Source organism: Balearica regulorum, chromosome 8, assembly GCF_011004875.1.
Source record: "Balearica regulorum gibbericeps isolate bBalReg1 chromosome 8, bBalReg1.pri, whole genome shotgun sequence".
NCBI classification, from domain to species: Eukaryota; Metazoa; Chordata; class Aves; order Gruiformes; family Gruidae; genus Balearica; species Balearica regulorum.
In genome coordinates this window covers 24,879,612-24,894,928 of record NC_046191.1, presented here as the reverse complement: position 1 = coordinate 24,894,928, position 15,317 = coordinate 24,879,612, and the positions used below count along the sequence as shown (strand labels likewise).

The 15,317-nt window shown below is 38.8% G+C and overlaps 1 protein-coding gene across 1 annotated transcript in view; it reads left to right on the top strand.

The window, feature by feature from the left end:
* Positions 1-10,257, top strand: part of PTPRC (protein tyrosine phosphatase receptor type C) — a 66,549-nt gene extending 56,292 nt beyond the window's left edge. The window contains exons 23-32 of the mRNA XM_075760572.1: positions 2,380-2,537; positions 3,014-3,149; positions 3,838-3,987; positions 4,413-4,503; positions 4,872-5,005; positions 6,232-6,366; positions 6,682-6,804; positions 7,210-7,388; positions 8,047-8,182; positions 8,975-10,257. Of these exons, the coding sequence (XP_075616687.1) occupies positions 2,380-2,537; positions 3,014-3,149; positions 3,838-3,987; positions 4,413-4,503; positions 4,872-5,005; positions 6,232-6,366; positions 6,682-6,804; positions 7,210-7,388; positions 8,047-8,182; positions 8,975-9,247 (1,515 nt within the window). The 3' untranslated portion in view covers positions 9,248-10,257. The remainder of the gene's footprint in view (positions 1-2,379; positions 2,538-3,013; positions 3,150-3,837; positions 3,988-4,412; positions 4,504-4,871; positions 5,006-6,231; positions 6,367-6,681; positions 6,805-7,209; positions 7,389-8,046; positions 8,183-8,974) is intronic.
* Positions 10,258-15,317: the final 5,060 nt, after the last annotated feature.

Sequence of the window (15,317 nt, the reverse complement as noted above, 5' to 3'; positions counted from 1 at the left end):
AGAGATCCTTTTAAGAGAAGAGTCAGCTATCAGTTGAAGATGCTCTGTTGTTTTTCACTAAGCAACGTATAGCTTAAGAGAAAACTTCTCAGATGTAGGTGTCATTCCTTACAAGAAATATGAATTAGGCATATATTTCCCAACTTAAAAATGTATTTTCCTTAGTATTCTGGAATCCACATTTTAGAGTAAACTGTTAATGTGCTGTTAAGTATGGAAAGCTTAATACACTGTGGTTTCCTTAGATATTTCGATTGTTCTTTAACACAGAAAATGTACTGGTTTATGTGTATCTCAGCATAACCTTCTGCAAGTAAAATCAATGTGACTCGTAGAGCACCATTATCTTATACCCTTGTGATAATTGTACAGTGGGTCAGTTACAAATTCTGGTAATCTCAAAGGCATTTATAAACAGAAGTGTTTTAAAATTACCATTTGGCTACATGTGGAATCATTGAGGCTGGTTAATTGCTCTCTTTTATACATCTGAAATCACATTAGTTGCTCCGTGCATAATTGAGAACAAAATTTGCCATCTAAGGCTAAATGTTTCTCTCAGGCCCTTTGCAAAAACATTTCAGTGAGGGTAAATGGAGCGTAAGTCATAGCTAAAAGCATTAAGACTCAAAGAGTCAATCTGCTGACAGATCTTCAGCAAAACAGTTGAGCAACAGACTCCACCTATCTTGATCCATGATTACAGCTGGAAATTCCTATTCTGCTGTCTCATGTTGCATTAAAATTCACTGAGGAAGTGGTCTGATTAAAAGAACTTTGTAACTTAGTGTGAAGACAGTGAGAATATCAGGATGTTCAACTATTATCAAAGACATTGCTCTGTGACCAGAACAATCTGATATTAGCAATGAGAGATTGCTACAGGTTGAGGACTGATAGTTTCAGAGCTGTCTGCTCTCTCGTTCTCTGACATCATACTAATATAGATAAAACTGACATTGGTTGTGGAATTTAAGAGTGATCCCTGGCAATAAAGTGGAGACTTTTGCAGTTCTGGTGGAAAAGTGATGTATAATTACTGAAACAATGGCAAATAACTGTATGAATAACTGTACCACAACTGGATAATTCAACTTTGAGTAAGAATTTGGGAGTTAATTACTGGGGAAATGTCCATATAGCCATTCTAAATCTTGGCCAGTAGAAGAATGCCATTGAGATATCTTTCTCGTTTTGTTTTATAATCATGGTTATCAAAATGTGTCCTCTCTTTTAATCCAGCAGCAGCATATGAAAGTAGGACTCTAAGCTTTAATCAAGTGATTTAAGAGAGCCAGTCTCACTGAAAATCATAGATTTTCTTGTATCTACTTCTAAGCAGTAGAAGTCCAAGTTACAGCTTAATAGTCTTTTTTCTTTTCTCTGTTCTCTTTTCTCTTTTCTTTTCTTTTCTTTTCTTTTCTTTTCTTTTCTTTTCTTTTCTTTTCTTTTCTTTTCTTTTCTTTTCTTTTCTTTTCTTTTCTTTTCTTTTCTTTTCTTTTCTTTTCTTTTCTTTTCTTTTCTTTTCTTTTCTTTTCTTTTCTTTTCTTTTCTTTTCTTTTCTCTTTTCTTTTCTCTTTTCTTTTCTTTTCTCTTTTCTTTTCTCTTTTCTTTTCTTTTCTTTTCTTTTCTTTTCTTTTCTTTTCTTTTCTTTTCTCTTTTCTTTTCTTTTCTTTTCTTTTCTTTTCTTTTCTTTTCTTTTCTTTTCTTTTCTTTTCTTTTCTTTTCTTTTCTTTTCTTTTCTTTTCTTTTCTTTTCTTTTCTTTTCTTTTCTTTTCTTTTCTTTTCTTTTCTTTTCTTCTCTTCTCTTCTCTTCTCTTCTCTTCTCTTCTCTTCTCTTCTCTTCTCCTCTCTTCTCCTCTCTTCTCCTCTCTTCTCTTTTCTTCTCTTTTCTCTTTTATTTTCTTTTTTTCTCTTTTTTTCTCTTTTCTCTTTTCTTTTCAATCTGTTGTACCCTCAGCAAGCTACTCCTAGGAGGCATAAGAGAGTTACCAATCTGTAGCACTTGAAGTAGTCAGAGCTATACACTGGCCAAGTTGTTTATGAATAGAGTGGGAAACATATTATAATCTGGATCATAGGCTAACCTGATAAAAAAGTATTCTTAGCAACACTTTGAACCTCCTGCTTGTCCTCTATTGGAGTCGTGTATTCCTGATTCGTGGATATTTTTTAATTAAAATTGAATATGAAAAATGTTGTAACCTGAGAGAACATTTGGATTATAACATTCCAGCATGCTGTTTGAAATTTCTGTTTCAGCATTCGATGACCGTTGCCCTTATTTTTCTTCTGCTTTGTACATCTGCATTTCATTTTAGCTTTGTGGGTGTGTGTATATATATATATTAAACTCCCCACACATTTCACTTTGTCTAGGGAAGAGAAAGGACAGCTGGAAGAGATGTCACTCATATTCAGTTCACTAGCTGGCCAGACCATGGAGTTCCTGAGGATCCGCATCTCCTTCTCAAACTCCGACGCAGAGTTAATGCTCTCAGCAACTTTTTTAGTGGTCCAATAGTGGTTCATTGCAGGTAAATATGTATTATTTTTTTAAATTATATTAATGTTAAATTAATATGAAGTGAAGCTATTCAGAAAAGGGAGCTTGCAAAGGTATTTAGCTGATCCCAAATTTTGTGACTTGATTACTTGAGAGTTAGGCACCAAAGGTGCATAAAAGGCCTGTTTTCTGAAGGATATTGAGGTCGATAAAAATCTGAGGATACATAGACTCTTGGACTTTTGGAGAGCAGCCAGATAAATGGTGAGCTACTCTGGCTATAAGAACCATGTTTGGCAATATTGGCGTTACTTTCATTAAAGATAATTAAAATACAAACTCGTCATTGTTTATGTTGCTAATTAATTTACAAGAACTGTTTTCAGTTGCTTCATATCCCACTGTTAGACATTTCCACTTTTGCTCTCTCGCTGATTGTTCCCCTCTCAGAGTGGGACTGAGAGATGCCATTTCCTCTAGATAACCAAATCCCTTTGTACTTTGCAGTGCTGGTGTTGGGCGGACCGGGACATATATAGGAATTGATGCCATGCTGGAGGGGCTGGATGCAGAAGGCAGAGTGGATGTTTATGGCTATGTTGTGAAGCTGCGTCGGCAGCGATGCCTCATGGTTCAAGTAGAGGTATCTCGTTAAATCTCCTGTCACTTAGAACTCTCCTTTGCTAGGGCTTCATCAGTATTTCTCAGAAGTGCCTGCTCAGTTTTGGGTTGTTTGCTACAGTTCAGTTGAAGCTATTGATAGAAAATATAGCTCTGAAAACCATTGAGCTTCAAAAACTTCAAAAACTTCAAACTTCAAATGTTTAAGTTTAGGCTTTAAAAAAGGAAGCCAAGAAGAACATTTTAGATTTGATAATCCAGCTTTTTGCATACAATTCACAAATGCAAAACTGAGCTTGCATAGTCAAACTTAATTTTCAAATTCTAAAAGCTGTCTGTCTAGGTGGGATTTTCAGTTGAGTTGAGAGTATGGCAAAAGTTACAGATTGATGCAATGCATGTTTTTAACACGTTTAAGTGTTTTGCAGATCTTTCAAATCTCAATTGCATATTTCTTGAATGACATTACATTTATTTGCAGAATACTTTTCATCCAACACACTAAATGTGCTCCAAAATGTCTAATTTGGAAGCCACTCTGATTTTTAATACTTGTACTTAATGTCTATATAATGTTCATCCCTAATATTATTAACACTAATAACATCGTGGGAGTAATAGTTTCTTATAACGGTTTTAAAAAGTGATATGATTTTTTTTTCCACTCTTGAATAACTTCATTTTTAAACTCTTCAAATGGGAAACACCAGTCACAGTACATCCTTATCCATCAAGCACTAGTGGAATACAATCAGTATGGAGAAACAGAGGTCAGTCTCTCAGAACTGCACTCCCATCTTAACCATCTGAAAAGAAAAGATTCTCCAAATGAATTTTCTCTGCTGGAGGCAGAGTTTCAGGTAAATAAGCATTGCTTTCTAGTGCCCTTACCTCTCACATTAGGAAGTGCTTTGCACAATAGTTATGAGATAGAGATACCACACAGAATAGATCACTTCTGTGCTATTTTATTTCCCTGGCACAGAAACAGTTTCTTTACCTTCATGAAAAAAGCTGCAAATTAACGAAATTTTATTCCTGCTTTTGATGTTAACATTTTTAACAAAGATGGGGAGCATAGGACAATTACTTGTGTCTCTGTGCATGATTTCCTGTGCTATTGTACATGGTATAGCAGGCATTTTTAAACTATAGTCCAGATATAACCAGAGTTTAAAGAATTAGAGAAGTGAGGCACTGGGAGATGAAGACTGGATGTGGGTGTCCAGAGGGGACAATGATCCCAGGATTTTAATCAGGCATACCAAACATCCTCTTTCTTTAGAGATTACCTTCCTATAAGGGGTGGCGGACACAGAACACTGGGAATCGTGAGGAAAATAAAAGCAAAAATAGGAATGCCAACATAATTCCATGTAAGTATTTTCCACAAACCTCCTCTTATTTTTTTCCATTTTCTTCTGTAAGAAAATCTACTAAATTTTGAAAAAATGAGGACAGTAACTTATCTTACTGAGATATATTTGATTCATTAATTTTATCAACACTGTAAAATTAGAAACTTCTCATAGTGTTTTAAAAAAGAAGAGATGAGTTTTTAAAAACGTGGATTATTGGGAGTGTTTAGGTTTATTAAAATAAAGTGGCCTTTGTTCTGCAGTCTGTTGTGAAAGGACTGGCTTTCTTCTATCTGTTTTCCCCCCTGCACATGCAGGGGCAGCCCCCCTCTAATGCTGTACCTGAGCAGCAGTGTGGTGGGATGGTGACACTTTGTCTCATGCAGATGACTTTAACCGAGTGCCCATCAGGCACGAAGACGAATGCAGTAAGGAGGGTGAACATGATTCAGATGATTCCTCAGATGAGGACAGCGACTGTGAGGAATCAAGCAAATACATCAATGCTTCCTTCATAACTGTATGTATTTAGAGGATCCACTATAAGTATTTCACAGGCTTTCAGCTAAAACCATATTCTGGCTTGAGCTCTCATTCTCTTACTGGCTTCTATGCTCCTTTTGGCTGGGATAGACATAATTTTCTTCATAGTAGCTAGTATGGGGCTATGGTTTGGATTTGTGCTTAAAACAGCATTGATAATTCAGAGATGTTTTTGTTATTGTTGAGTAGTGCTTACACAGAGTCAAGGCCAAAACCAGCACAGCTTCACAAATAGAACAGGATTTACCTGAATAAGGGAGAAAGATCTGACAGTTGATTGGCAAATCCATTTATAGTTTTAATCATCAAAATCTTCTACGTTTTGCTGCAGTAATAAGATGAATCTTTTTCCCTTACATGGTCTTAGATTCTGCAATCTCAAATAGTGAGACTAAAGATAGAAACACTTTTTGTGTGTGTGTGTGTTATGTTTAAAACCACTAGCTTTCAGCCTGGCCTCATGATAACGTGTATTTCTATTTGTGGGCATCTGCCTATGTACAAGTTGATCCATATTAATATTTTCTCTGTTAGTGAAATGTGAGTACAGTTCTTCACACATATAGAAAACTCTACTAGTGAAAAATGGGGCCATCAGTTTTTTGGTATCGTATCCAATTGGTATCCAAAAGAAGTTTTTTGGTATCGTATCCAATTTTGGTATCCAAAAGAAGGAGAGCAGTAATTGGTCACTAATGAAGTAAGGGATTTTAATGGAATTACTAGCTAAATTCAATTTATCTGAATCCTTTAAAATGCTGCACATTCAGGATATCTATTCAGAGTAAATGTATTTTTACTTTTGGGTAGCTCAGTGTGAACTGACTCGTGCAACAACTTTGTGTGGTATAAATTCAATTTCTTAGTGGTCAAATTAAACAGTCGTGTAGGATGAAACGTTTTAGCCCTTAAAAATACACTTTGCAGGAAAGGGCAGGGTGAGGTCTCACCTACTGCAGCGTGAGTATACCTTGTTGTCAATCTGGAAGTGATACTGTCGTTAGGAGGATTGGGTTTAATGTCATTTGTCTCACAGAATTCCTTTAAGACCGTTGCTTACTGTGATAGGCATATTTTCCCTATAAACAGAAGGGTTCATTAGTTTATTTCACTGGGTGGTCTTTGAATGACAATGAGTTCTATTGCTTGACAATCACATTTCAAATGAATTTAAGAAAAAAATATTAAAACTTTCTTTTATAGGGTTACTGGGGTCCGAAAGCCATGATTGCAACACAGGGACCACTGCAGGAAACTATCTCTGACTTCTGGCAAATGGTCTTCCAAAGAAAAGTCAAAGTCATTGTTATGCTGACAGAGCTGAAAGAAGGAGATCAAGTGAGGGCATCATCTTCACACTGACATAATAAGGGTCCTCTATATGCAAAGAAAACACTGCACTGCACTTTCTCCTTCCCTTCCTCCAGTTAAGCGTGTTTCATAGGATAAGGAATTTGGATCTCCAATACAATTTGTTCTGTTATTTACCTTCTTAATTTATTTTCTAATGAATTTTTGAGGGGAAGTGTGTATAATGCTGCATTTTAAAATACAGTGACGCTCCTCCTACTTTAAAGTCAAAAGTGCATTTGGAAGATAAAATAAAAGGAGGTTTGAATGGTAAGCACTAACTTGTACTTTTATCCATTTTAGGAACTCTGTGCACAGTACTGGGGAGAAGGAAAACAAACATATGATGGCATAGAAGTTCAAATGACAGACGTCAACTTCTGTCCTAGCTATACCATACGTGCATTTGATGTTACAAATCTGAAGGTAAAAATTTCTTTGCAAATTCCAAAAAGAAGTTTTAAATTTGTTTCCCTGTTAGAAGCTTAGCCTAAAGAAAGAGAAGGGACAGTTCCCGCTGCTCTAAGAAATGGAAATATTTTTCGTGTCCAGATCAGCAGCCAATCATGATAAATACTATAAATTAGCTCAAATTTCCCATTTAGTGAATCACTGAGGAGACAATAGTGGAGTCTCAGGAGGTCAGCTGTCTTTTGAACTTTGAGCAAAGCTTGGATGTCTACCTACCTCATATTCACAAGGTGGAACTCACATCACCATGCAATTCCTCAGGAATATATTTTTTCTTTTGTAAATCATCTGCAATAGGTGTACTACGTAAACCTTTATTTTAACTTGAACATTGACGACTACTCCGCTGCTGTTTTTCAGACGAAAGAAACACAGAAGGTGTATCAGTATCAGTATCACAAGTGGAGTGGCTTGGATGTTCCAGAAAACCCCAAAGATTTAGTCAGCATGATTCTCAACCTTAAACAAAAAGTCCCAGCCAGACCAGTCACTGAGGACCACAGGACTAGCCGCAATGTCCCGCTTGTTGTCCACTGCCGGTAGGTCTGAATTCAGCACGTACCTTAACCTAAGTTCTGGATATACATAGCAACCACAGTTTTGGGATGCCTACCTTTTACCACAAGGCTTTCCATGTGTCTGGAGACTCAGCTCTCCTGAGAAGATTCCCTGAGTTGCTCAAGCTTGACCTTTTGTAGTGCTGAAAAGTGAGCATGCTTCTCTTTGGCAGGCGTGGGCATGGAGTAGGTGGTCAGAGCTAGCTACTCTTGCCTGGTACACATATCCTGAGAAGAAATGATAGGTCAGAGTGCTCTTGTAGCATACTAATAATGAGGATCCAGCAGAGCTTTCAGGTTCACCTCTCGCTCCCTCTTTTTTGGGGCCATTTCCAGGAATAGCCTCGCGTACTGTCTAAAACAGAGGATAATCCTGCTAACAATTGTTGAGACTGTAAGTCTGAAGCTTCTGATTTCTCTCTTACCCCGTAAGTGGCCACATAAGATCCAGGTAGCCTCTAGATAAACTATGTCTTGTGTATGTCCTACAGATATTCTTAATTGTAACAATTTCAGTCGAGTGAAAATGTTTTGAGAATGTAATTCACTCTGTAGACTTTGGAATAGATCTAACATTTAGTCAGAGGACTTGCTGATTTTACATTTTAAATTTACGTGTACATTTTACATCACCTTCTAGTGATGGATCACAGCAGACTGGTGTATTTTGTGCTTTAATGACCCTCTTGGAATGTGCAGAAATAGAAGAAGTAATAGATGTTTTCCAAGTAGTAAAAGCTCTTCGTCGCTCCAGGCTGGGAGTGGTCTCCACCTTTGTAAGTAAATCTTATGAATTGCCAGAAACAAATATGAGATTATTTATTGTGGTCACTAATATCCTCGTAACCTTATGCATCATTTCTGCATAGGGAATGCTAATTCTAGTCAGGACATTCAAAGCCACTCACTGCTATCTGGGAATTGGCCGTTACTGATAAGAATGAAGGAGTCTGTGAGATGTCCACAGCTGCAATTCTATCACACTGTTGTGGAAGGGTGCATATTGTAACATTACAAATAGCATAAATTGATGTTTCTGCAGTTGCTTCAGGGATGTATGTGCACAGTGTCCCTTACCTTCTGCAGAGTTAGGAGGCTAACTTCATTTCACAGGCTAGCAGCCATCAGCTTGTTATGTTTAAATCACTCCAGAGGAATTGTGTCTTTGTGGTATACACTGTGCAGTTACTAACAAACCAGATCTAGGTGTCATTGATATGGAGCAGGTAATTAGATGACTTTCCTACACTCATTACGATACATCTTGTTTACAACTTAAGTACTCTAAAAAACCTATTTTGGGGACTTCGTGAACCAAGAGGGTACCGAGTGACTCAACTTGGAACGTCTGATGCAGGCAGCTTACAGAGACATTACATACACGTGAATCAGAATAGACCATAGAAGCAAGACTTGTATGCCAAAAACTGCCAAAGCTGCTTCATATGCAGTCTTGCATGTTGAACTACATGTTAGATTGCTGAAATTTAAGAACACAGAGAAAGAATGGGTTTATTCTTGGGCTCTGAGCATTCCATTCATACTAACTTCTTCTCTTTATATTTAAGGAACATTACCAATTTCTGTATGACACCATTGCCAGTACCTACCCTGCACAGAATGGACAAATAAAGAAGAACAGCCAGCAGGAAGATAAAGTTGAATTTTGTAGTGAAGTAGAAAAAACAGATCAGGAAACTGATCTGATCACTATTGATCTTACTCCATCAATGCCACAGGAAAATGAGGTTTCTGAAGTATGTGATGATTCCAAGGCTGCAGATAGCACTAAGGCAACAGAAAGCTCTACAAATGGCCCCACAACTCCAGTTCTAACTTAGAGGTTATATTAAAAAAAAAAGAAGTGCTTTTTCACTGCAAAAAAAATCTTAGACCAAACAAGAAGTATAAGATTTCTTCCACTTCCCACTTCCACTCATTTGGAAAATGTTTACTGTTGTATCAGTTTTTCAAAGGTACAAATTTAAAGGAATACTTGAAACTTTTAGAGAGTGACAACGAACTGTGAAAGTTTAATTTTTATGTAGATTTGCATTTAATACTTCTTCAGAAACCTTTTCACTATTTTAATACTTTTTCTTTTAAAAATATGTACAGTGTAATACTATGCTGAGCAGTGGGAAGGAATTTTTTTTACTTCTGTAACAAGGAGAAAAGCAACTTGGAACAAGATTAGTGTGTTGTATAAACAGGTCTGTCTTCAAAACTGTTAGCAAGTAAATTAACCTAATTGGTAAGCATATATTCTAGAATTTCAGGAGTGCTGACCAAGCACTGCTTTTGTAATAGTCTGTGGAACTTGTGGGACTTAGCCAAACAGTTTTAAGAGTGTATTTACATCATGTGGCGATTCCAAGGAATTCAGGCTTGTGGAGAATCTGTAAGTCCTCCCATATCCATGTGGAATAGAAATTTTTGCATTTTTCTAACTTGCCTCAAGGTGTCCTTGTTGCTCCACACATATTAATCTGAGATTTCAGTGTTATACTCAAAGAAGAGTTTGGAGAATGGCATTTGAATGATTGCAACGATTCTGATAGAAAACACGGTCTGTTTACTCTTAAAGCTTAAAATACTGCGTGCTTGCACAGCTATTTCTTATGCTTACTGTTATTTAAAGGGACTGCTTCCATGAATGCATCTGACCTGTTTTCAGAATTGGAAAATACTTAGATGCTTTTCCTCCAACCTTGTAGATTTTAATTGGTACAGAATTTTTTTTTCTTTCATTATGAGATTTTGTACGTTATGGTTGTGATGTTTTTACTATTTCTCGCTGGATTTTAGCCTACTGTTTTTAGAACAAATAAAAAAGATAATTAATAGTTGACAAGGTGGAAAATATTTTCTTCTATTGGACTCTGCAAACTGATAATTTTCTTCTAAATGCACAAAATCTTGTGCTATCCCATACATGGATAAAATTTACAAATTTCAGTAGGAAAACACATCATTTAATTCTTAAAAACTGCATGTGAACCCAGGTAAGTGTCATGATTCTCTCATTACAGAGGAAGGAAACTTCATTTTTCTTTTTCTTGAAGTCATTAAAGGAACAGTCACTCAACAGATTCAGTGCTCCTGGCTTATCACTGCATATTCCTAATCTCCCTGTGCAAAACATAATTGAAAATACTTAGAGAGCCATGTAAACAACATGTACAGTCACACTTGGTTAAAACATTAATTTAATTTTGCTGTTACTCTAGATCAAATATTTCATGCACAATTATCAGCTCAGACAAGTGCTTCCTGGCAGTCCGGCTGGAAGAAGTGGCAGCGAACAGCCACGGTGGGATTCCCCTTGGCTGTCCACTGAACTGCCTTTTCACAGAAGGTCTGCTAGGTGATAAACCAACAAAGCGAAGGGAGTCACCTGTGGAGAAAAAAGCTCTTGAGACTAAACGCAAAGATAATCTAAAAAAATTGTAGGCCCAAAGCCTGTTGGCAATTTTTAGAGGAACATGTCAAAATTACAAATTTAGCATACTTCTGAAGGTCAAAAGGATAACGAGCCTTGGATGCAGATCAACTCACTGGTGCTCATGGGATGACAGAGAACAATTAATTTCTTTTTCTTCTTCAAAGATTTGGCCACTGTAAAGCCTCTCTAGCGAGTCCAGGTAGTAACATAAAGAGGTCAGTGCAGCTACCTATTTTAAAAGTGTGGGGACAGAGACTAGTCACGCTTTTAGGAATAACTGAAAATGTTTCCCAAATCAAAAACTAGGCCCAAATTTTCGTTGTGTGTAAATCTGAGGGCACTCATACACTTCAATTCCTTGAAAAATGGTTTTGCAGCTTTTTAAGCTCCTGCAGCACCTGGGCTGGAGGATCGTGTTTTGCTTAAATTGTTTGATAGAATGATTTCAATGTTCTTTTTGACAGTGTATTTTTTTTAAAAAAATGTGGGACAGGTTAGCACTTGATTTGTGCATGTATTTTGAAAGAAAAGTCCTGAACTATGTTAAATTTTGCCTCATGCATGTCTTCATTAGCCTAATCAGAGAAATGGAGCCTTACATTAAAACTGCCCTCCTGTGCCTAGTGTAAACCACTCTTGGAGTAAAGTTCCTTGTAGTCACAAGGGGATGAACTGAGCTCTTGGCTTTTAATTATTTTCAAATTAAATAACACTTTGTGCAATTAAATCTCATTAAATCCCAGCGTAACAATTGAGGGAGCCTGTCTTAACACAGCTTAGAAGTTCTGATTGCTTCTAGGAACTCTATGTACCAGAGATGTTTTTTTGCCTTCACTATTGTCATTTGAATTTCAAAAATCTGTGAGGTGGTGACTCGGAGCTTGTAGCAGAAGGTCGTTATGCTGGATGCTCCATAGTCACTTGGCTTATTCACTTGTAGGCTTAATTTTATGTCTCCCAGGACCACAGTGAAGCACATCACAGGTGGGCCCTGAAGCCCAAGCCAGTAAGACCTGCTAGGAAACTGCTCTGGCTTTGTTAGGGCAAGAACAATGTCATAGCTGGAGTCTTGGCACAGCCTAAAAGCTGAGAAATAAACACGCAAAGTAAGATGCAAAACGTTCATTTTCTCAAGTAGGCCTAAGCTGCTCAAAGACTGCTAACCACTGCCTCAAGGTAAGAGGGAGCTGTTGTTCGAAAGTGTTCAATGACCTGAAGTCCAGGAAGAAAACAACTAAGCAGCAGATCAGCTGGGAGAAGACTCTGAGCAACAAGCCGAGGGTAATCAAGGGTTTGTGTGGCCCAGGGGACTGGATTTCTCTGGCAGTTTGCTGGGTACAAGCTGACAGAGTAGTGGGTATGGCAAAGTGGCAGTGCTGTGTTAGTGGAGTCCAGTGCGGGACGACGGGGGAGAGGAAGGGCCCCAGAGTCTGCACGAGAATTTGCTTGGTCAGGTAGCTGCAGCAGCGGGGGGTGAACTGTGTGTTCGCTTTTTTTTAGATTTTTATATGTTTCTTGTGCTCTGTAATGAACAAGGTAGTTATGTTAAAGCCTTTTTCAGAGACTCTGCATTATGAATATCAGTCACATTCTCAAGGTAAATGCCGCACAACACAAAAAAAGGGCAGCGCACAAAGCCGTGGTGGTCAGGGGTGCCGTTCACGGAGATGACAGAAGCCCTGCCGCTTTCCCGCACCCCAGCTGCCACTGCCGCGTTTGGGCTGTCGCGGGCTACGCTTGTGCCTGCTCCTTTTCCCACCCGTACATACAGCCGGCGTCCATGGACTAACTGGTGACTCTCCACCTCTGAGCGCGTGGTGTGGTCAGAGCCTGCGGTGGCAGTGAGTTTGCTCCCCCCAGGGAAGGGGGCACTTTCTTCCCCCTGCTCCAAACTGATCTGCTGGAAAGGAGCTGGCGGCCACACGCAGGAGTTTGAGGGGCCGGACCAGGCCGGGAGGGTCCCCACCTGCCTCCGCACCACCTCTCGCCGCTTCGCCGGACATTGTGCCCTGCGGGGGATTTGCCGGAGGAGCGGAGCAAGCAGTGGGCTTCGAGCTTTGCTGCAGAACTGGAAACGGAAGTGAAATCACGTATGAGAGGCAGAAGCAGGGCCAGATAGCGAGTCTGTGACACATGGCAGTGTGGAGGCTAGGAGCCACAGAGGGAAGTAAAATTCCAACACCACCAGCCGTTTGTTTGTCTGAGACGGCAAAGAGAGTAAGAAAGAACAGTGGCTCAAGACAGGTGTCAAATTAAGCTGGAAATGATATCCCTTATTTAACATTCCTCAGACAAACTCTGCAGTAGCAATGCTTATCTCTTCGACAGGCATCTTGCTTTTGTAAAGGCCCAATTTTTTTGACGCTGTACATTCTCCAGATTGCCTCTTAAAAGAGTATCAGAAGTTCCCCGAGGGCTCCACACAGCTGTACCACAGCTATTTTCCATACATAGAGCAACTGTTTGCCAAGAACCAGCGTGCTGTGTTTTAGACTAGGGAAAACCAAAATAGCAGAAAAGGAAAGTTTCAGTTACAGAGTACAGCACATTTCTATATGCATCAGCTCTACTTCAGAAAAAACGTAAGTCTTCTGAAGAACAACAGAATCCAATAATTTTAAAGGTACGACAACACAGAAATAAAGTTTTATACAAAAGCTTTGTAAGTCAATCTTTCTTTTCAATACAAATGAAAGGAAGATGATGCTCACAAAATTACTAAGTACAAAAGATCTCCTTTCTAGGGACCAAAGAAAAAATAAATTAGAAAGGATAGTATAAGTTATTGTAAAATATTAGTCTCATTGTTTTAACCCTAGGGAAAAACAGGGTTTTATTAAACGGTCATGTCCTCAGACTCAGGATTGTCAGCATCAGCAACGCATAATGTTACTGAATTTTTGAAATTAACATAATAAACATTTTTCAGAGGAACAGGCACATGGCTGTTTACAGCTGGGTTGTCTCTCAAATCCCACAGCTGCACACCACTGTGTGCTAACGTCGTCATAAGTGTGCCTGTCTAACGTACAGGGGAAAAAATAAACAGGAGGTTTACTTTGGACCAGTTTTAGCGCTCGATATCAAATTTTTGGTTTTGGAGATGAAGCCTGGTGAGAGCCTGACCTCGCCTGGCAGTTAGCCGGGCCCAGAGCTCGCACACGGCGATATGCTCCACGGAGTCCGCGGGGCGGACCGGTGTATTGTCAGGGCTCACCCGCCAGGCTGCGCTGGGACTCTTCCAATGCCTTCTGCTCTGGTCCCAGCTCCTGGAGGCTTCCCGCACGCTCCACTTCAGTCACCTGCAGCCATCTGAGGGAGTGAAGATGGCATTTGCCTATGCAGCACGGCAGAGATTGCCTCTAGCCGAGACCAAGCACTAGTTCAGAGAGCGTGCGTGTGCTTTAGCCAAACTCTACGTACTTTGCCTTGATAATTTTGGTGTGCGCATCATTCATGGCCTTAAGTGTGAGATCACATTCCCAACCAGAAATTGATGAGTTGTGACTTGGCAGCTGCTCAGCTTAAAAAAAGGAAAATAGGAGAAACAGGGATGACGTGGTGGGCCTGTGCTAACTTTTTTTGTGGGGCAATGCAGCACTGAGACGCTATTGGATTATGTGGCTGATTTGTGATTTTCAAAAATGAATTTGCAAAAAATAAACTACAGATGAGGTAGAGGAGACTGCATGCATACAGAGCACTTGTGTTGTCACAGACTAAATCAGTGTTGGCATTAGTGGCTACTAAAAATTATATGTCAGCTCTTCTGATGTTGCAATAGAAGTCAATGTGCGTGTTCTTCAATTCCAGAGAAAAATGGTAAAAAAAGAGACAATAGAAAGTTAGCACTGGAAGATGGAGTTCTTGCCAAATGGAGATATTTGGCAAGAAGTGTCAATATTGATTATTTTTTTTTTAAAAGAAAAATAATGAATCATTTTCATCCTATTTTACTAATGTTAATATGTCATTTTGAGAATAACAATATCTTGTTCTATGTTTAGCACTGTACTTCCTTTTACTCCTGCTCTTTTCTAAAATATTTAAATATATTATTTTTAACATAGCATTATGTCAGTGAAACCACTTCAGGACTAGAACAGTTCAGTATCATTAAGTGTTTCCTTTTCCTATGCTGTTTTCTTAATATAATTTCTATTCAGCAATAAAATGAAATTTTGACTTCATGTATTGATTTAGCATAAATAAAATTCTCACAGAACAGGAATTCAATTTCTTAAATGGCATTAATAAATTATTCCAGGTCTGGTGACAGTAACCAGCAGCAGAGAGCAGTCCACTGCTCACCAGGCAAACGCAAAGCGATGAAGCAGGTCTGAGGCCAAGGAGTCACGGTGGTGAGTCAGGTTCAGCCAAGAGCATGGCCAGGTGCAGGTAGACCTACAGCACAGCAAGTCTAGGCAGAGCTCCTTACCTTAACACCACCTGTCACATCTTCTTTT